Raw genomic sequence first — 22176 nt, 5'->3', positions numbered from 1 at the left:
TTTAAGCATTTAGAGGAGATAGTTATTGAGTGTTGCTTGACTCTTGGTGAGAGCTTCAGAAATCTGAAGTTTTTCTCTCAACTTATTCCTCTGCTGAACCTGAATGCTTTTAAAATGGGAAATCAAGCCAGAGCAGAAAATACTTTTAAAAGAGTTTTCCATGGCTTATCCATACACCTGACTTAAAATATTTTAACTCTAACCTTTTCTGCTGTGAGAAGGGAAAAAAGATGAAGCAGACTTTTCCCAGTCAAGATAGCAGTTCATGATGATTCTTTTCCATGAACTGAAAAGTCTTTTCCACTTTAGTATTTCGTGGTGGGGTCTGTTAATAAGCTTTCATGAAAAACTTTTGAAGTATGCTTATAGTACTTCTTCAATTGATGTGTCTGGACAACTGTAGGTTTCATTCCTGCAAAATCTTGTGCTGAAACATGAGATTGGTCTTGGTAGCTTTGGCCAGAATGCAAATGGCCAACAGCAGTTGCAAAGGGAATAGAATATAGATACAGGCAACTGCAGCACAGCATTCACCTGGAGTTTCTCAAGTGGCTCAAATATTCTACTAGATATTTTCTAGATGTAGTAGACTCCTGTGACACTTTATTAGAAGAATTCTTAATATTTTTGAGCCCAAATACACCTTTTTTTTTTTAAATCTATGGCATGCAGCAAGTAGCTAACAGCTTAGCTGCATATTGTGTAAAACAGTATCTGCTGCTGTTCATATGAAATGAGGCCTCGATGGTCTCCTCAGTGCTCACAGTGTTGTAGGGAGTAAAAGCAGTGAAATGTCATTTCGTATTTAACTGAAACAAAAAATGAACAACTTTTTATCAGTCTTAACATATTCATTGCTTTCTTCAGGGATTTTTCAATCTGCTCTGGCTCTCACAGAAGGGATGATCACACACTTCTTACCTTTTGCATTCACGTTGCTTGTCTCTTTGCTTTGCAACACTTCTCTGTTGAGGAAGGCAGGCAGAGGGAGGCAGAGCTGCACTTTGCTTCCTCACTTGATGGATTTTGGAGGTGAGGGGAAAGGGTGAAGCAAATCATCTGTCATACAAAGAGAGCAAAGCCTGGCAGCTTGGATTGAGTGAGATCTTCCTCAGTAAGCATTTTTTAAAGCATTAAGCTGTCAACTTCAGTTGAAACTATAAGACCTAGTGTGGTGATGGAGAAGTTATTTTGAATGAAGTCTGTACTTAATTCATGACTTCTGTTAATTTGAAAGGATTCTATTTTAAAGTGTATTTTGAAAAAATATTTGAAGCAGTTGCATTTTATAGGCAAACCCAAGCATGTTTTGTGTTACTGGAATAGGGAGGAAAATATTTACTTTTAGATAGGGAGAAAGAAGTACAAATTATTTTCTGAATGGCTGGATAGGTGATTGCATCAGTCTACAAAAAGCAACTTTGATTTTAGGCTGGGTGGATTGCTTGCAAAAATTTATTTAGTCTCAAATATTGTTTACAAGAGTCAGGAAAGGGACGCAACTAAGTTTAGAATAATTGAAGGGAATAAACATGTAATTCATCATTGTATTCAGGTCAGTTAAGAAAATTTGCAACCCTTTTGTCCTATTGCATCTGTTAAGAAACAGTTTCTTAAGTGGAACTATAATCCCAGAATGTAACTTTGCCATTGTCTATGGTTATTATGGCAATTATGCAGGATGTAGCAGCTTAATTAAGAAGAACATGTTCAATGCAGTATTTGGCAGTACAGGCTTGAATTGGTAGACTTTTTTCTTCTTTTTCCTTTTTATTTTTTTCTTCAGGTCTCAAGCGGAGGGCTGGTAGCATTAGGAGAGTGTGTATGAGTTCCCGAATGTCTTGTCATTCGATATCACATTCATGCTTCTGTAGCTTTAATTTCGTGATCTAAACTTCTGCTGTCTTTATTCTTTTAATAATTTGATAGCTAAAATAGGAGAACTTGGAAGCTTAAATATCAATTAAATCTGTGCACCTCTTTCCTTACTGTTTTGCATGACTTCCTTCTGTCACTGACAGCAAAACCAGTGAAAGCACAGCCAAACCAAAGCAACCTTCCCAGAAGTTCCTCCTGGGTCCCCGAGATTACTCAGGAAGACTTGTTCCGATGGGACGCTCTGACTTGACAGAGCCATAGGCACTCTGCAGGTGACTGCTTGGAACAGGAATTTGCCTTCAGAGTAAATACAATAAATGCTACCTGCTGCAATTTTCTAATGGAGCTTGATGTAAATATCTACTTGTCATGTGTACCCTCTGTCTCTCCCCCATAGTTAGGTGTTTCAGAGACTCAAGCAAAAGCCAGAGTTGGGAAGAGAGGGGTAGGGGCACAGTTTGTGTTGTCTTAATTAGGGGCTGGGTGAGAGAGTGACTTGCAAAGAGAGGCTGCCACAGTTTTGCAGGTTCCCCAGTCATATTCCTGCTGTTCTTCCCGAAGCTGTGGGAAGGAGACTAAGGGAAGGGCAGGATGTGCTGTGAGTGCTCCTCCCAGCTCAGCTCCGTGGTTCTTCAGCTTCCGAAACTGCCCAGGCCCTCGAGCTCCATTATGAGAGCTTCCACTGCCAACTGGTCCTCGCCAGTGACTGAATCTGCTTTTACTCCTGATATTTTTATATAAAAGCTTGTTAAAATGATTTGATTTGATGTAGTCAAGTCTTACAGGCCCATACTGTATCTGAGACTTTTTTTTTTTAAATACAGTAAAATAACAAAATCTTAGCATTACAGTTCTTGAAGGCAGAACACTAGTTAAAGTATTAGTGTGTGTAGAGGAAAAAAAACTGTAATGTAAATTTGTGTTGTTACCTGAAAATCTCCTCTTACTGTTGTTCTCTTCTGGTAGTTCTGCCTCAGTTTTGCAGACATGATTTAACATAGTTTCTAGAATGAAACCCTTGTCCTCTGCTGTATAAAACCTCTAGTTTTCCTTTTTTTTTTTCCCTTTTTTCTGTCCCCTTCCTCCCCCCCATAAGACACTATTGGGCAATAAAATTTTGTCTGATTTAATGTTTTTATTTTGGAAGGGATAGTTAATCACACTTTGGCTTTTGACATTTCAACTGATAAAGCGAACACTTCCATAATTACTTTCTCATGTATGATATATGAAATATGACCTTATGAACCCAGTTTTAAATACTTATTTTTAAAATTAATTGATAATGTAAGACTTAAACAAACCAACCCCTAATTCCCAAAGTACGTGGCCTGAATGTTTCCTAAGTCAGAAGGTGACTTTATTCCTGGTGCTTATACCATAAATTTTAATTTGGAGTTTTCTTTATTAATTATTTTTCAGTGATGTTACTACATGGTGTGTAATTATAAAGATAATTGTGTAGCGTTTTGCCCAGCTGAACTGGAATTGAATGCAGATGTTACTGTAGCTGAGACTTGGCAATTAGCAGTTTTCTGTCTTCTCCCCTCCTTTCTTTTGACTTTTATAGCCTGCAAATCTGTCTCTGTCAATTTATTGCTGGATTTCTACTGCATGTTTCATTTGGAGGGTTGGAATCCCTGTGATAAAACATGGGGCATTATTGTTAGTGCACTGAGGGGGAAAGGAGAGGCGGCTGACCTGGGAGAAACGTGTGCTGGGATGGACATGCCTCAGTTTCTTAAATGTGTTTGTTGGCTGTTGCTAAATGAGATGGACTTACTGATTTTTAGTTTGTTTTGGCTCTTAATATATTGTGAAATCAATTTGTGTCTTGGAATTGTGTTTCTTTTCAGGCTACTGAGTTACAGTGCTGCTCTTCAAGGGGTGAAAAGATTGTATCAGTTGTTAATTTATAAATAGGGATTGTCCATGTAGTGTTGCTATTGCTGTTCATTATCAGGGTCAGGAGAAGACGAATGCGATTTAAAATAGCTTATTGCTGTGTATGCTGAAACTTTAATGTCTTTGTGCATGGTTTCTTTCTTATTTCTACAAATGCCAGAACCTATATGGCTCTTCTCTCCCCCCTTAGTTTATGTTCTACAGAGCTTGACATGGTTTTCTTGGGTTTTACGCTGCTTAAACAACGAGCCTTCAACAACAAGCCATAACTAATCACTCTATAATAACCCATGGTGTTCTTAATATGCATTTTAAACAGATTTTTATTTTTCTTCAACCTCAATATTTAGAGAATGTTTCACTGTGGAAGTTTGTAGGGAGAAAACCACATTAAACTTAATTGAGAAGATCAGTACAGCAGCGCATATCTTGTTTCAGTTCAGTACAAGGATTTGTGCTAAAATTTGAAGAATTACATGGGTATTTTTTATGGCTGTGAAGATCATAGATTTTTGCTCATTTCAGGCTTCCGTGACAGCACATGGAGTCAGAATATTTACTGTGAAGCAGTAAAAATTCTTAAAGCATGTCATGTGGTTTTTTTCCTTTTTTAAAAATGTACGATCAGTAAGAAATATAGGTAGCATAGAAGTATAGGTAGAATGTGTTTCTACAGATAATACCATACAGGCAAAATCACACTTGTATAGCTGCATTAAGAAGTGATGAACCTTAAAGAATTGGTACTGTAATTATATGCCTATGAATTCACTGAAATACTTGCTTATGCTTTGTATTCAATTAATTGAATGCCATCACAATTTTAAAAAACCGCAAACATTGTGTAAAGTTTCCCTTTTCTGTTACACTAGTTATAAGCAGGGGAAATTAAAAATTCTTCCTTGGGATGAGCAGAAACATCGTGAAGAAGACTGGTGTGAAAAAGCAGAATGCAGGTAAGTATATTGAAAAGGCAAATGTTTTTTTTCTATATTATTGTATATTTCAGATAAAGAATTTAGTTACTGATTCCTAAAATGTCGGAAATATCCAGTAAGACTCACTTCTTATTTTTGTGCACAGTAACTAGACTTTTCAGCTTTCTTAGTGAGACTGAGCAAACCCTCTTTCCTGTTACAGCCTTATGCTCTGCGTGATTATGTGATGAGTGCCTTTTGCATGTGAGTGGGGGGAGGTTAATGTTTTCATCCTGCCATGTTACTTATCGACTGTAATATTGTCATAGAGCATTAATGGGTCACAAAACTGCCATTTACTGTGCACGATTTGGACGAGGGAATAGAGCGTACTATCAGCAAGTTTGCTGATGACACCAGGCTGAGAGGAGTGGCTGACACGCCAGAAGGCTGTGCTGCCATCCAGCGAGACCTGGACAGGCTGGAGAGTTGGGCAGGGAAAAATTTAATGAAATATAACAAGGGAAAGTGTAGAGTATTGCATCTGGGCAAGAACAACCCCAGGTTCCAGTATAAGTTGGGGAATGACCTATTTAGAGAGCAGTGTAGGGGAAAGGGACCTGGGGGTCCTGATGGACAGCAGGATGATCATGAGCCAGCACTGTGCCCTTGTGGCCAGGAAGGCCAATGGCATCCTGGGGTATATTAGAAGGGGGGTGGTTAGTAGGTCGAGAGAGGTTTTCCTCCCCCTCTACTCTGCCCTGGTGAGACCACATCTGGAATATTGTGTCCAGTTCTGGGCCCCTCAGTTCCAGAAGGACAGGGAACTGCTGGAAAGAGTCCAGCACAGGGCAACAAAGATGATTAGGGGAGTGGAGCATCTCCCTTATGAGGAAAGGCTGAGGGAGCTGAGTCTCTTTAGCGTGGAGAAGAGGAGACTGAGGGGTGACTTCATTAATGTTTACAGATATCTAAAGGGTGAGTGTCACGAGGATGGAGCCAGGCTCTTCTCGGTGACAACCAACAGTAGGACAAGGGGTAATGGATACAAACTGGAACACAAGAGGTTCCACTTAAATTTGAGAAGAAACTTCTTCTCAGTAAGGGTAACAGAACACTGGAACAGGCTGCCTGGGGAGGTTGTAGAGTCTCCTTCTCTGGAGACATTCAAAACCCGTCTGGACACATTCCTGTGTAACCTTATCTAGGTGTTCCTGCCCTGGCTGCAGGATTGGACTAGATGATCTTTCGAGGTCCCATCCAATCCCTGACATTCTGTAATTCTGTGTGATTCTGTGAGGAGCAGATGGAAAGCAGAGCTTGGGCATACCTGTGTCTTCAGCACAAAGGATTTCTTTTTCTTTCATGATCTGTTTCGTGTTTGGAATCTCTTACTAGTTACTTTGCTGACAAAAAATAACAGTTACTGTGACTGGCCTTTGAATATCATCAAATTATTGGTGTCATTGTAGGCCGATTATATAATTTCATTTCAGAACAAACAGATCTTCAGGAGAAAGACTGATGTGAAAAAATGTGAGCAAATGTATTCTTAAACATACGCTTTTTTTCCTTAAAAAAAAGGGTGGTTGTTGAACCAACTTTACAAGATGAAGGTGAATTTCTGTATGAAACACAACCTGAGTTACTGAAGTACAGGACAACTGACCTTTCAGTTGGTCTCGTTACCGATTGGTATTTGAGCAGAGCACAGGAGATTGAAAAATACTCGATGCAGGTGAGAACAGCAGCGAGGAAATGATGACGGGTGACTTGGGCTGATCAACTTTCTTCAACAGGATCCTGTCGTAATGTGTTTTGGTGGGACGCCTTTCCCTCAGTAATATACACTGCGTCTCAATCTTCATTGTGGCTTTTGAAGGTTATTTTGTGTGTGTGGGGGGAAGGGTTTGTTTTGTGGTTTTGTTTCATGGTTTTGTTTTGTTTTTCTTTTTTGCCTTTGCAGCATACTTATGCTTGCTCTAAAGTTTAGTTAGGCAAATAATTAATCCATAGGAATGGAGGCCCATAGATTCCCTTTCACCTGGCTCTACCATAGCAGACTGTAGCACTTCCATAGTCCATGAAAAATGTTTACCATTACATTTTATGTTTGTAACATGTTTTATTATCTGTCATGTGATACTGTGCCATATATATATATATATCCCTGTGTGGCAGCTGCATGTGTCACTCATATACCAGTGTGTGGTACTGTCATTATGTCTTCCTGGCAGGTTTATTGTGAGTCTGTGGGAGAACCATGCAGCTTATTTTTGCCTTATTTACTTCATATTTTAAAAATATTTGAATCTCTGTGTGGTAGAAATAAGCACTGCAAGTAAGAATAGAGCTCTTCACTGATGTGCACTGGTATTTTATTGCTTCTCAAGCCAAATTAGCTGTGTGAAAAGGAGGCTGACTGGAAGTATCGCTATGAGTTAGTTCCGATGGACGAACTCTTTTATTCTTCAAGTTTGCAGCCCTCCAAGGTTCTTTAATCATAGTTCCATGTGATCTTAACAGCCTATCAGTAGATATGGAAATAAAAGCAACTTCCAAGGATCAATTAAATTACTAACACATACATGAAATTGCGGTCTGCTCTTCCAGACTTACGTCTGCCTCACTGAATACATGCAGCCAATATTACGCTGTTTGAAATTGAAACAGAATCTTTCATATAAAGTTATTTTCAGTCACCAGGGAAAAAGACTGTCATTATCTTCTGTGAAATAAAATGCAATAATTAAAGTTATTAATTCATGGACAGCTACAAAAGTCATGTTATGTGCAGAGATATGCATGACTTCAGTCAGTTAACGGATTATTTTAGTTTAAAGCAATCCTTTCAATTCGTTGCAGTGAGATGAGGTGATGTATCTCTGTGTGTGATCTTGAGAAAGAATAAAAACCAGTTTTCTCCTAATTTACATGCATCAGTAGGGCACATCTGGGTCAAAAAAGGTGTAATGACATTATCCACTAGGATTATGCATTTTGTTTGGTCTTTATAATGCTGAGAAGAGCAGTCTGTTGAAGAATATACAGGCCACAAAAACTTGTAGGAACTTAGAACTGCCTACTAAGGAACAAGGGAAGAAAACTGACACACAAGCAGGACACAGACCGCACTTGAACTTGTGTTTTTTTGAAACAGTTACATGGTGGTTTTTATTATTTTTCAGGTGGACTGTGCTCTGTCCCTTGTTCGTCTCGGTATGGAAAGGAATATTCCTGGTCTGCAGGTGCTTTGTGACAATCTGATCACTCTTGAGACAGTAGTTTATGAAACTGATGGTGATCGAACCTTAACTTTGAAGGAACTTGTAGAGATGAAGGACATTGAAAAGCTGAGACTGCTGATGAAGAATGTAAGTATTGTGAATAAATCAGTAAGTATACCTTGATTTCCGCTAATGCAGGTTACCCTAGATCCTGTGTGTATGAAGATATTGTTATTGGCTGTCATTTTTCTGATGAACCACCATCTGTAATTCAGCAAGAATTCAACACTTTTACTGTTCCTTTTTGTTGTGGTGGATTTTTTCCTTTGTTTATTTGTTTCTAACAACAACTAAAACGGCTTTGTTTTCTCAAAGACCTGTTTCTTCATCCTAGGCATAGGACTAAATGTTAATAAATCCAGTCTTTTGAAAGCTGGGAATTGCTTTTTCATTGACCTTTTCTAAAGGATCTTCAGGGTAGCTGTTAATGCTGAAGATACAACAGCGATTGTTTTCTTTGGATGTTTTTTGGTGTCTTTAAATATTGGGAAAAAAAATCTTAATATTTGCCTCTGCAGCACATGTGTTTTAATCTTCTCTTTGTTCAGCCTGTGCTGGAAAAGTTGAAAAATACCTAGAGATTGAACAGGGCTCTGAAATTCAATCGAAGAATATGTAAGCACCAGAGGAGAGTATTCGTGCATTTGAAGCTCTTCAGAATTTTCAAAATTCTGCTAGGATTTGTGTAACTACTCAGAATTTACTTTTCTGTCTTGGTTTCTTGCATTCTGAAAGTAATGCTACTCTGACATGAATGCAAGCTGATCCTTCACTCGTCCCAAAACTGCAGGAGGAAGACAGCGAGGCTTTCCTTGCAGAAGGGGCTTTATGCCTGTATGGCTTAGTTTCCCCAAGCCATTGGGTAGCAGAAAGATGATGGATTGTTTCAGTGCTTCGTGATGTAGTGATCTGGGCAGCAGTGGGGAAAGTCAGGCTTCAGCTCTTGGTTGTGATAGGTGAAGATACTGTTTCAGTTACGTTGATCAAAATATGTTCTGTGCTTTTTTTTTTTTTTTGTGTGTGTGTGTGGTCTTTTTGTTTGTTTGTGTTCTTTTTGTTTTGTTTGTTGGTTGTTTTGTTTTCTTGTTGGTTTTGGACAATAAAGCTGAACTAATTCTTTTTTTCCTCTCTGTAACTCATTGTGCTTGCCAGTCTTCTGAGGAAAAATATGTGAAAAATGTTTATCAGTGGATGATCCCTTTTCTTCATCGCTGTGAAAACCAGTCCCCTGGTCTTGCAAATTCACTTTTTAAAGAATATTTAGTAACATTAGCAAAGGAAGACCTCACTCTACCTCTGAAGATATTTCAGAATTCAAAACCTGCTGTAAGTATAGAGCCCTGTTGATTCTACTGGTTTATTTGGATATTCTTGTCCTGAAGAGGTGATTTCATAAATAGGTTTTGTTTGCCGTCTAAATCAGATTGTCTCATCTTTCCCTTCTTCTTGGAGCCAAGTTTGGCTATGTTTTATAAAATATTAATTAAAAGGTATCTATATAAAGTATGGTTGAACTAAACTTTCCTTGATGAGATTGTCAAACCAATGTAATTATGATCTTGACCTAGCAGAACAAAAATAATTGTAAAGATTCTTCTTTAAAGTAATTTTATGGTGACGCATTTAAAGTAATGTCCTGGCATATCTGGTTTTTAAAAAGTAATTATGAAAGAGTTTGATCTCACTACTATTTTTTCCTGAGGAATTTATTAGCAGTATATTTCCAGCTATTTCTCCCTACCCTGCCCCTACCCCTCTCTTTCCACAACCAATGTAAAAAATAAAATGGGGGCCATTAGAATGGAGCCAAGAATTCAGTGAGTAAGGGTTGAAGTTACTTTCCAGGTGAGTATTTCATGCTGCTTCTACAGTTTAAATAATGATTCCAGGGCCCATAAGCACATTTTTGCGCATTACTCAGTGTTCCAAGTGTATGGACGGAAATCAACCAGTGAAGGTAAAACGCAGCTATTTTATATGTATTGATAGTGTTGTACATATTAAATAAATCTGACAAATGTTTTCAGTGGTCGCTTTCCTCTGCCCTGCACCGTCTCCACCTCTCAGATTCATAAATGACATAATGACGTACCACTGTTCTTTCCAGGATCTGTGGTGTAGGAAACCAGCCAAGTTATGTTTCAGGTTATACTTGCAACAGGTACTTCACTAAGTTGCTGACAAGAGATCTTCTAATTACAACTGAAGACAATTTATTTACTTGGAGTACACATCTTTTTATAGAAAAAACTTCACTGGTGAATTAGAAACAGAAAACTAAAAATAATGTGCTTTCTTTTCTTATTAGTGTCAGCAAAAAATTATTCCTGATCAAGACCAGCTTATGATTACAGCATTGGAATGTATTTATAGTTGTGAACGAGATGACCAGCTCTCTCTCTGTTACGATATTTTGGAATGCCTTCCACAAAGAGGATATGGGTAAACATTTTCAGCAAGTTATTTCTAAGTATTTTAGATAAGTTAAATATAGTTGTGAATTAATACTTTAGTCATTAAGTCACTGAAAGGTAGGTAATGTTACCAGAATTTTCTGTTCCTATCTGAGTTGCTGTGGTCATACGTATGCTTGTGCTGTATATGTACTCCATCAAATAATGGAACAAAACATGGTTTAAAATAGCAGCCTGGACCAAGGCTTCTGTGTTAGTCTCGTAGACTTTATATCTTGGTGAATTAAGACCAAGTGTTAGGTCTATCTTACTGGTTTTGTTCCGGTTAGTGGCATCTTGCACTTAGCTTGTTAGCAGCAACATGGCCCTGTGAGAGAGGTCTCTGTATGGAAGACCTAGATGAAGGACAAGTACTTCTCAAGAAAGAGAAAGCATGAGGAGGAGATGTAAATTATTCTCCCAGTATCTTTTAAATGTGGGAAGGAGACAGCTGGAGAAAAGTGTAAGGAAGAAGGAAAAGCTCCGTTCTTAGGAGACTGAGGGACCCCTCTCACTTTTGGCGTCCTTCCAACGTGAAGCCAACTGTTTTAATCTTGTCAAGCAAACATATATTTGATTTTCATCAAGGAATGTTCCAAACTGCTTGTCTTTATGTAATGGGAATTATATGAAGAAATTACAAGAATTATGGAGATATATTTATTTAATATTAGTTGTATAATATCTTTGCAGGCCTGAAACAGATAAGACTAACGCTCTTCATGATGAAGTAGATGAACTGGAACAAATTCTGAGGTACTTAATTTTGCTAAAATAAGTAATACATTCTTACAGAAGTCACTAGGCATAGCCAAGTACTTCTATGACAAGCAAGCAGCAAGAATATTTATCTTCTTTTTAGTGCTGTTGAGAAGATAATATATATGTTTTTTATATTAACAACTTAGAAATTTTGAGCTGAAATGCTACTGGAATATAATAAAACTGTATGGGTGTTTTTTCCTTGAAATAAAAGCCTTTTTTTTTTTTTTTTTAGGAGGAGGAGGGAGGTTACTTTTGAAATGTCCTGGGAATTTGGTTTTGCTCTTGATGCTCTGTAATGCTTTGAATAATCAAAACCTAAAAGCTGTGGAGATATGCCATCAGGTCATTGGTGATGTGCATTTACCCTAAAGTATTAAATTTTTTTGAGTAAATAATGTTACTCTGGTTCATCCATGCTGTTATGGACTTTATGGAGACTGCATGTGCAGTGCATTATCTGAGACAGCTTTAAGACAGCTGCAAAAGAAGTAGTTTTACAACTATACAGGATTAAAAAACATTGTCTGTCCATTTACAGTGTGTCAGAGCTGTTGGAGAAACACGGACTTCAGAAACCTGTTTCCTTTGTGAAAGACACCAAGGACAATGCGGAGGAGGCCCGGAAGCTGATGATTAGGCTGACGAGGCACACAGGTCGCAAGTTAGTATTCAAAGGGAGATAAGAGGGAAAGGACAGGGAGATAACAAGTACTTGCAGTCAGAGAGTGTACTTGTTTTGTTGCAGTGGGGAACCGCAGTGTTCAAACCGCACATGATATACAAATAACACATTTGTTAAACTGGTGATTAACATGATTAGTGTTTTTGCTGCATTTTCCACATTTGGAAACTCTTGTCTTGCTTTAAACCTGTTTCAATATGTTTGTGTTCAAGTAAACAAGCCTAAATGGCACACTGGCTGTGAAATACTGCAAGATGATGAACAGTAAAAGTTAACATTGTAAATGAGATCCTTTAAGACCTATTTAATTTTATTGAGAGTGTAGGATTTGTGAAATAACACTATTTTTTTTCTGTCGTGTTTTCTTAGGACCTCTTGTAATAGGGTAATTTATTGATTTCTATGTATCGATTCTACCTCTTTTATTTCCAGTATAATTTTTCAATTTTGCTCTGTAAGAACTACTTAATTTAACTCGTCTTCCAGGTGTAGATGAATTATTACACAGCTCTTGCAATAAGCAGCTAAAAAGATTTGGCCCTAGGAAAAATAGTGTTGGTTGTGCTTTGTTTTGTTTTTTTTTTTTTCTCTTATTTAGAGGACACATGTACAACAGTTTACTGGTGATGGTAGGGTAGTATTTAACTTGGACATGCTGAAAGCTTTTTGGCTTCTAAGAACCTTTCTTTAGAAAGATCAAGTCAATGCCTCTTAGCAAAAATGTTGATTTTTCTCTTTTTGTACGGACCCTTTTCTTTGCCAAAATGAGAAAGCTAATGCCACATGAGAAAATCACTTAATTGGACAAGCTTTTGTAGCTTTAAAAAGTCTTTTTTTAATGTGAAAGGCTCAAGATAACGTCAAAAAACTTCCACAGTGTTTTTACTAGTAAAAGGTTTGATAGAACAAATGAAGTTTTATAGGAAGCTTTGTGGGTAAACAGAAATCCATGGATCCAGAGGGTCAAGAATCTGAATACCATTCCAATTTAAGGAACAATATAAACTTGCAGCTCTATTTGCCAGTGATGGCATGCAATTGATTACTCCTTTGAGAATTTCCTACAAGAAATAGCATTTTAATGATCCTCAGTTGCTGTTACCAGTTGTCTTTACCCAGCTGTTCCTGGATCAGCTGGAAGACAGCACTTGCAATGCCCTGATATACCACTGGGGGTTACCAAAACCTGTTTGGGGGATCTTGATAAAGATTGCTTAAATCTCTGTATTATCCCGCAGAAAACAAACAGAAAAAGCACTTGGAGTACTGCGTTGTTGTCATCAAACAACTTTATCCCACAGACATTGTTTTAATGTTAATATTAAAAGCATTTTGTCTTTAAATCACTTTTGGTTAAGAGTCCAATTAAACATTGACATAGCATTTGAGAAAACTCATGTTTTTGGTGATGGAACTGTAGTGTTATCTACTGCTTTTCTTCAGTTTGTTGAAGAAGAAAATATTTAATTTTAAAAATGTTTGTAGGCAACCACCAGTCAGTGAGACACACTGGAAGGAGTTGCTCCAGGATATGTTAGACATGCAACAGAAAGTATATACATGCTTGCATTCAGATACTTGCTATGAGGTGAGTTTTCTTACTGATTTGTGTCCTAAGTAAGCTACAAATTCTCATTTCATATTGTTGCACACAAATGTAAATATGTTTTCATGTGTTATGCTGCTTTGTTGTTTGTTGGCCCTTTTATGGTATTTTCATTCAAATTAGAATCTTCCAGTGTTAATTCAAAAAATTAAAAGCTCTTCTATTAAATATCCTCTGTATCTTTTAGTAGAATTCAACATTTTAAAAATTGAGTCAGTTTCTTGAGACTTTGTAATTCTATGCACAAATGTGTTTATTAACAAACACTTAAGCCTAATGAAAATAAACAACCTTTTAGCTAAATATTATCTTCAACCAAGCATTTATTTAACATGGAGTTCTGGTTTGTTAATATTATCTGATATCATTATAGGACTATGGACTTTCTACTGCTTGCACTTGAAGTAAAATAATGTGAGATGAAAAATCCAGTTTCATTGAAGGAAAAAAAAAACCCTAGCATGTGTATAAACTCCAAACCCATGTCATTCATATTTGCGAAGGACAGCTATTAGACTGATGCAGAATTTGCTGTGACCTGTATTGTTTATCTACTTTTTCCACTTTAAAATACTGCAGTTTATTACAGAAACAGTGCTGTGTCCTCTATAACTGGTGTTTAAATAGTCGCATTTTCTTTTAAGAGTAAGTATTATTACAGTCAACAGATTTAATTGCTTAGGGCTACGAATCTGATTAGCTCTTGGGAGAAGTTTAGAAAGAAAACTAGAAAATAAAATTGTAGGAAAAAAGCAATGCACTTATATATAAAAAAAATCACTCTGTAGTTGTACAATTTGAAGTTGCTCAAAGAGAAGTGGGATGTATTTCATGTTCATGGTTTTGTGATAGGCTAAGGCTTAGTGTACTTGGAATTTTTTCTTAAGTGCATTTTAAAGAATTACAGTACTAGAGTACTCTGAAAATAATAGCATTTGCTTTACTCTGATCTTAATGTAAGTTTTTAATTAATATTTAATTATTTTTAACCTCTGTATTATGTGATTTTAAAAAAAAACACAACAAGGGCTTTTGAAAAATGATCTAGGAATGCTGAAAATGCTTTGAAATGTAGAGCTGTCACACAATTATACTTTGAGAAATGGATGAGGCAGTAAGGATTTACAGTCACGTGAGGTTTGTATTGGGATCTTTTTTAGCATGATGCTTACTCAAGTCTGCTTGCACAGAAAGTGAATCTTGTCCTCTGTAAGAGGGACTTAATGTCCATGAATTTTGAGAGAGGTAAATTGTATGTACGTGATCTTTAAGGAAGAAGGTTCAGCTGTCATTCTTTCCAGCTTTCACTGTTCATTGAGGATTAAACTATTGTGAAATGGAAGATGATCCAGTTGTATTATGTGTTTTAAGATGCCCTGAACTGTATTCCTTTCTGGAGCATGAGATGGTTTGGAAAGGTTCTTCATAGTGAAGAAACATTTTAATTTCAAAGTGCAATTGGATAGGGTGCTGGGTGGTCTCATCAGTTCCCCCTTTCCCACAAAAGGTTGCACCAGATGAATTTTCAAGGTCTCTTCGAACCTGGCTCTTCTGTGATACATTCGTTCTCTTGAATTTGTTATGAAATTTAAAACCTTTGATAAAGGTGATATTGTTGCAACTGCGATATTTTCTGAAGTGATTAAATGCATGTGTTGCTCTTCATTAGGACAATGCTGACAGTAATTAAAAAAAAAAAAAAGTAAGGAATTGAGATTTTTAGTGTCTTAAAGTGGGTAAAACTTTGACCTGAAAGTAACAGGTGTTTTGTGGCAGATGCAGCATTATATTAGTATGCATTCTTTGAAAAGAGTCTTGATTGAAACTTAAAAAAGCATCTTATATGCTCAGTTCTAAATATTTTTAGTTTCTTTGGGGATACAAAATTTCTTCTCATGTTGTTGGTTTTAAGGCCTTATTACCGAGCTGCCTTTTCAGATTCTAACACCCTTTTAACACCTCAGAATGTAGGTATAAATAATTTCTGATCTCTAAGTCATACTGTAAAAAGGCAGTTAATAAGCTTTTTTTTTTTTTTTTTTTTCTGCAGGAAGTAGAAATAACTCACTACTAGTTAACTTGAGCTTTATTTAAATGAATCGTGGAAATACTTTCCCTGGTACATGTTACTTCTTGGACTGAATATATTCTTTTGACTTCAAAGATCCTTTTATTCAAAGGGGCTGATTCCATACAATGCAGATAAGCTTACTTGAAGCTGCTGCTGCAGATCATTCAATTATTGTTCTTTCTTTTAGATATTCACAGAAAGTCTTTTATGCTCAAGCAATATAGACAATATCCACTTGGCTGGGCAAATGATGCACTGCAGTATTGGGTCTGTGGATCTACCAAGTTCATCCAAAGGGAAGTCACAGTACCGGGTCAGCTATGCAAAAAGTATTGAACTAGTTTTGGCTGCTGGCAGAGAATATTTTAATTCTTCAACAAGTTTGACTGATAGCTGTATGGATTTGGCCAGGTATGTTTACCATTAGATATGTAAATACATATGTCACTGTTTTAATGTAAACCGTTATTTCGTTTTCTCTATAAAAGGGGGTGAATCTTATGTGGGTTTATCTTCACGTAAAATTACATGGTAAATGGAAACAATATCTTTGGCTTCTGTAAGATTTTTTTTTTTTTGTTTGATTGATTTCTTTCGTTTGTCTTTTGTTGTGGGTTTATTTTTGTTTGTTTTGGTTTGTTTTTTGTTTGTTTGCTTTTTTTCTTCTTCTCTGCCTTGCGTGGTGTGAGTGTACACCATTGCTGCCCCTGGTTGCTGGAATGATCTGTTACAGAATTCAGGTTGAAGAAGAAGAAATATGCAAGTCTTTCTCTGTGGATAAGAAGCTTTTTGTGTGTGTCAAATGAACCTTTTCCGTGTTACGGTATTGAACCACAAATGTGGCCCCCAGTAACTATCACAAGAGAAAATAGTGTTTTGCCTCTTCTTTAATTTCTTTTATTGCTTTGGTCTTTCCCAGTTCTGAGAGTTCATTTGAGGCTGTCTTTTTTTTTTTTTTTTTTTTTTTTTTTTTACATTAAGAAATAAGCCAAATAATTCTTTAGAAAGGAGTTCAGGCATAGAGCAGCCTTGTAAGGTTGCAGTGTGGGTGTTCATTCTTTTATAGATTTAGATATGGAAATATTTTCTTTCACAGTTTAGATGCAGATAGGTAAAATAATGGGCTATTGCCTCTATAGAAGATTGATTGCCTTCGCTTACCATAAATATGTAAAATACAGGCATGTTTTAATATTTCCAGCCTTTCCCTTTTACTCTAAGAATGTGCTGTTTCATTGTTGTTGTTATGCATTAATCCAAATGAGTTTTACTTTTTTTTACTTTTTCCTTAAGGTGTTTACTAAAAAAAAAAACCACCACCACCAAAACACAAACCCATAAAAACCAACCAAAATCCCATAACCAAACAAAACTATTTATGTTTCAACTACAAAGGAAGACATGTCTTTATAAAGTGCTACTTTCACTTAGACATGAGTACACTTACCTACTAATTACAAGAAAAAGATTAAATTTTTCTTCCCCTCAAGATATGAATTCATCTTGAGCCATAATGGTTGGTACATACACGTTTCCAGGTTTTTTCGAGTACCAACTAGAGTAATACAGTCAAACTGTTTGTAATTAATTATCCTTTTTAAAATGAAGTTTAAAAGTTTTCCTCAGTGAGATATTGCCACTGTAAAATTTTATGGATTGACAAATCGTGTATTTTCTGTTAGGGACTGAAGGAAGAATACTTTTGCAATTTGCCTTGAGTGATGGTTATGTTCTCCATAACTTAACTGGAAAATGACTGAAAAAGCATTTTTATTCTCCCTAATCAGTCTCAGCTTCTTCCTGTCTCTCATCCCAAATGCACACACATAAATATATATGATGAGGCTTTTTTTTATTTTTGTGGGTTGTTTTTTTTTTTTTTTGTTTGCTTCTTAGTAAAGGCATTATTGCATTAGATGTAAGTTGGAACACAGTCACTTTTACAGTATTAATTTTATAATGCTGGATCTATTTCTACCTTTTTATTGAAAACACAGTTTGAATGTCATTACCTAGAGTGATTATAAGCAGTAAATAATTGCGTTGGAGGCCTAAAGGGCCCAAGAGTCACTAGCTTTTTAAATTTTATTTTTCTTTTCAAATATTTGAATATTTAGATAGATATAGTTATCATTTTAAAATCAGTTGAGCATTTTTACATTTTGGACACCAGGGCTACTAGATATACAGTGCAAAAGCTGTGATCACAATGAAGCAAGTGCAAGAATGTTATAATATCCAAATTACAACTGAATTTTATCTGTATGCATATAATTGCCGCAGTTAAATCTCTCTATTAGCTACTTAGTTTTATGGGGAGAGGATGCTGTAGTGGTGGGATTTCCTCTATGTGTAGGAGAGGAGCCCTCCTGAAGGAGAGGCAGAGCTTGCTTGGGTTTTGCAGGTGAGAAGCTCCACTTCAGGGCAGCAGGAACAAAATACACTGTTATTTGGAACAGATTTTTGGGTCAGCAGTCCAGTTATTTGCTGTTGTAATGTAGCTTCACCTCTGTGCCTGGGAAGATCACGGAACAGATCCTCCTAGAAGCTGTGCTGAGGTACATGGAGGACAGGGAGGTGATTTGAGACAACCAGCATGGCTTCACCAAGGACAGCCCTGCCTCACCAACCTAGTGTGGTGGAATGACTTTATCAGTGGACAAGGGAAGGGCTATGGATGTTTATCTGGACTTCTGTAAAGCCTTTGACACAGTCCCCCACAACATCCTTCTCTCTAAATTGGAGAGATACGGATTTGATGGGTGGACTGTTTGGTGGATGAGGAATTGGCTGGATGGTTGCATCCACAGAATAGTGGTTAAGGGCTCAATTTTCAGCTGGAGATCAGTGACAAGTGGTATGTCTCAGGGGTCTGTGCTGGGACCAGTGTTGCTTAGTATCTTCGTCAATGACATAGTGGGATTGAGTGCATTCTCAGCAAGTTTGCAGATGACACCCAGCTGAGTGATTCAGGTGACATGCCTGAGGGATGGGTTACTATCCAGAGAGACCTGGACAGGCTAGAGAAGTGGGCTCATGCCAGCCTCCTGAGGTACAACAAAGCCAAGTGCAAGGTCCTGCACCTGGGTCAGGGCAACCGCTGGTATCAGTGCAGGCTGGGGGATGAAAGGATTGAGAGCAGCCCTGTGGAGAAAGACTTGGGTGTCCTGGTGGTTGAAAAATTGGACATGAGCTGGCAATGTGCACTTGCAGCTCAGAAGGCCAGTCTACCTTGGGCTGCATCAACAGGAGTGTGGCCAGCAGGTTGAGGTGATTCTGTCCCTCTGCTCTGGTGACACCCCACCTGTATCCAGCTCTGGAGCCCAGAGTACAGGACAGACATGTATCTGTTGGAGAGGGGCCAGAGGAGGCCACAGAAATGGTCAGAGGGCTGGAACAGCTCTGCTGTGAGGACAGGCTGAGAGAGTTGGGGGTTGTTCAGCCTGGAGAAGAGAAGGCTCTGGGGTGACCTTATAGCGGCCTTTCAGTGCTTAAAGGGGACCTACAAGAAAGCTGGAAAGGGACTTTTTACAAGGGCCTGTTGTGATAGGACAAGGGGTAGTAACTTTAAACTGAAATAGGGGAGATTTAGATTAGATATAAGGAAGAGCGGTGGTAGATGCCTCATCCCTGGAAGCATCCAAGGCCAGGTAGGATGGGGCTCTGCGCAACCTGATCTGGTTGAAGATGTCCCTGCTCGTTGCAGGGGGTTGGACTAAATGGCCTTGAAAGATCCTTTCCAATTCAAACCATGCTATGGTTTTATAATCACTATGAAAAACTCATTTAATGTCATAAAGTCAGGGTTTATTTACTAGTTTGTTGCATGGTGGGTTTGTTATTGTTGTTTGATTTTTTTTTTTTTTTTTTTTTTCCATCTTGTGTGTTTGTTGTGTGTTGTTTGTTTGTTTGTTTTTGCCTTCCCTCCCAGTCTTTGAGAGTCTTTTCCATTAGCAGGCTCTGGAGATAGAAAGTGTCATTGGTTTTGATATCTTATAAGGGCCCCATGGTCAATTTTTATCTTATGATTTCATGGTGATATTTCAAAATATGCAGTGTATAGCTGGAACGCTTGTTATGAATGTGTGACCATGTGTTTATGCTGTTTAGCAAGATGTTTTGGTCCTTCTCAGACTTTCCTTCAACCAGTTATTTCATGGTAACTTATTTCCATGAATGATTATCACAGTGTGTAGGTCTCCTAGTAGCCTTCCTGTATGAGTTGTGTTAGGTGGAGCGTATTTATTGTCTCTTAAGCTCGTTCTCTTTCCTTCTACTCCTGTTTTAATCTCTGCTTCACCCTGAAATGTTTGTCAGTGATCCTGAAAAATGTGACAAGTTCAGATGGGAATGTAGCTAACATACAATTTTAGTTTTGATGTAAAAATGTCTATTTGTTAATCAACATCTAGAGGTAAAAACTGCATGACAAAATGCACAAATGAAATAATTTCCTGATTTAATGTCATGATGAATTGAGCCATTTTAAATCATTGAGACTGTCTCACATGTGAATTTTTGTTAAGCATGTATTAATAAAACTATATATGAACACACTCTACCAGAATGCAGGTTTTATATAAACAAGAGCAAACCAAACCCAAACCAAACCAACCAAGTCCTCCCCCCCAAAAAACAAAACAAAACAAACAAAAAAACAAACCCACACACAAAACCTAAAGGCTTATTATGTCCATATAATATTAAATAAACTTAACTGTAGTAAAGATGATTTTTTTTTTTATGTGTTAAATTCAAGAGTGTTTAGGCATTTAAATGTTCCTGTTGCACCTAGGTGAAGAAGATTGTGATAATAGGATTTTGTTACAATGTTTAGCCAGCTGTAACAGAGAAAAAGTGCCAAACACTTTCCATGTGTCCTACAGGGCTAGTTGGTATTTTGACATTTCATAAGCACAGTAAATTATTGTTTTGTTTTGTTTTCTTAACTCACAGATGAGCTTACCCCACAAATTTAACTTTGAATGTATTCAACCTATTTTAGAAAAAATTGTTTCCTTCCTGTTTAGGTGCTGTCTACAACTTATTATAGACTGTCCAAGTGCTATTCAGGAGGAGCTAGATCTCATTCGTGCTCTTGGCTACCTTGAAGAATTTGGTGTGAAAATATTACCGTTACAAGGTACTGTATGTTTTTATTCTTTATATGACTACTTGAATTGCAGGCATAAATAGTATAAGAAATGGTAATTGTATGAGTGTTGCACGAGTAAACTAAAGGGTCCCTTCTCTGCCTCCAAACAGCTTACAAGCACATACCAAAAAATTATTTTTTAAAAAAACATTTTTCAGCTGATGTGAGATAAGAAGGATGTCTGCATATGGTATCTGTGTTTTGGGACTTATTTTTATTATAGCAAGACTTTTTAGTAGGTAGAGTACTGAGTATCTGAAGCTCCTGGTGACTTCAGAAGAAATAGTTTGAGTTCACCTTTTATTTACAAGATAATCTGCACTTGTTCATGTGCTGATGAGCTTTAAAATAATAGGTGAGAGAGTGGTACTTCATGCATAGGCAGTTTTCATGTCTTCACTGGGCTGTTTCATTTTGAAGTTATATAAAACCCTATGACAATGGAAGTGAGCTTTTACAAGGTCTTTCTCCTGATGACTTGTGTAAAACTTCAAATCTGTTTTGGAGCTCTGATTCCAATGGTGTGGAAAGTTGCTGGACAGAAGTTGGAAAGAAAGGATGATTATAGACAATGAGATAAAGGGGAAAATGGAATATATTACAATATATTTTATTGCTTATAGATTGTGACAAACTAACAAAATTATTATAATTGCTTTGTGGTGGGTTGACCCTGGCTGGACACTAGGTGCCCACCAAAGCTGCTCTGTCACTCCCCTCCTCATCTGGACAGGGAAGAGAAAATATAACTAAATGCTCATGGGTCAAGACAAGGGCAGGGAGAGATCATTCACCATTTACTGACATGGGCAAAACAGACTTGGCTCAGGGAAGCTGATTTAATTCATTACCAATCCAATCAGAGTAGGATAATGAGAAAATAAAAACTACATCTGAAAATACCTTTCCCCCACCCCTCCCTTCTTCTCAAGCTCAACTTCATTCCTGATTTTTCTGCCGCCTCCCCACAGCAGTGCAGGGGGATGGGAAACTTGAGTTGTGGTCAGCTCATCACACGTTGTCTCTGCCGCTCCTTCCTCCTCACGGGGAGGACTCCTCGCACTCTTCCCCTGCTCCAGCCTGGCGTCCCTCCCGCGGGAGACTGTCCTCCATGAACTTCTCCAACGTGAAGCTTTCTCATGGGCTGTAGTTCTTTACGAACTTCTCCAACATGGGTCCCTTCCGTGGGGCACAGGTCCTGCCAGGACCCTGTTCCAGCGTGGGCTTCCCAGGGTGTCACAGCTTCCTTTGGGCATCCACCTGCTCTGGTGTGGGGTCCTCCCCGGGCTGCAGGTGGATCTCTGCTCTACCATGGATCCCCATGACTGCAGGGGGACAGCCGGCCTCACCATGGTCTGCACCATGATCTGCACCATGGCCTACAGGGAAATCTCTACTCTGGTGCCTGGAGGAACTTGTCCCCTCCCTTCTTCACTGACCTGGGTGTCTGCAGAGTT

The 22176-nt window shown here is 37.8% G+C and overlaps 1 protein-coding gene across 2 annotated transcripts in view; it reads left to right on the top strand.

Moving 5' to 3' along the window:
* The window catches only part of NBAS (NBAS subunit of NRZ tethering complex), a 190213-nt gene that overhangs the window by 40450 nt on the left and 127587 nt on the right, over positions 1-22176 (top strand). For both annotated transcript variants that reach the window (XM_082049168.1, XM_082049167.1), the window contains exons 22-31: positions 4656-4739; positions 6285-6438; positions 7889-8074; positions 9140-9313; positions 10296-10429; positions 11134-11196; positions 11744-11866; positions 13373-13475; positions 15752-15975; positions 20595-20707. In XM_082049168.1, the coding sequence (XP_081905294.1) occupies positions 4656-4739; positions 6285-6438; positions 7889-8074; positions 9140-9313; positions 10296-10429; positions 11134-11196; positions 11744-11866; positions 13373-13475; positions 15752-15975; positions 20595-20707 (1358 nt within the window). The remainder of the gene's footprint in view (positions 1-4655; positions 4740-6284; positions 6439-7888; positions 8075-9139; positions 9314-10295; positions 10430-11133; positions 11197-11743; positions 11867-13372; positions 13476-15751; positions 15976-20594; positions 20708-22176) is intronic.

Source organism: Streptopelia decaocto (assembly GCF_964273445.1).
Source record: "Streptopelia decaocto genome assembly, chromosome: 3".
NCBI classification, from domain to species: Eukaryota; Metazoa; Chordata; class Aves; order Columbiformes; family Columbidae; genus Streptopelia; species Streptopelia decaocto.
Note: the sequence above shows the minus strand (reverse complement) of the source record. Positions and strands in the feature narration are given on the sequence as shown.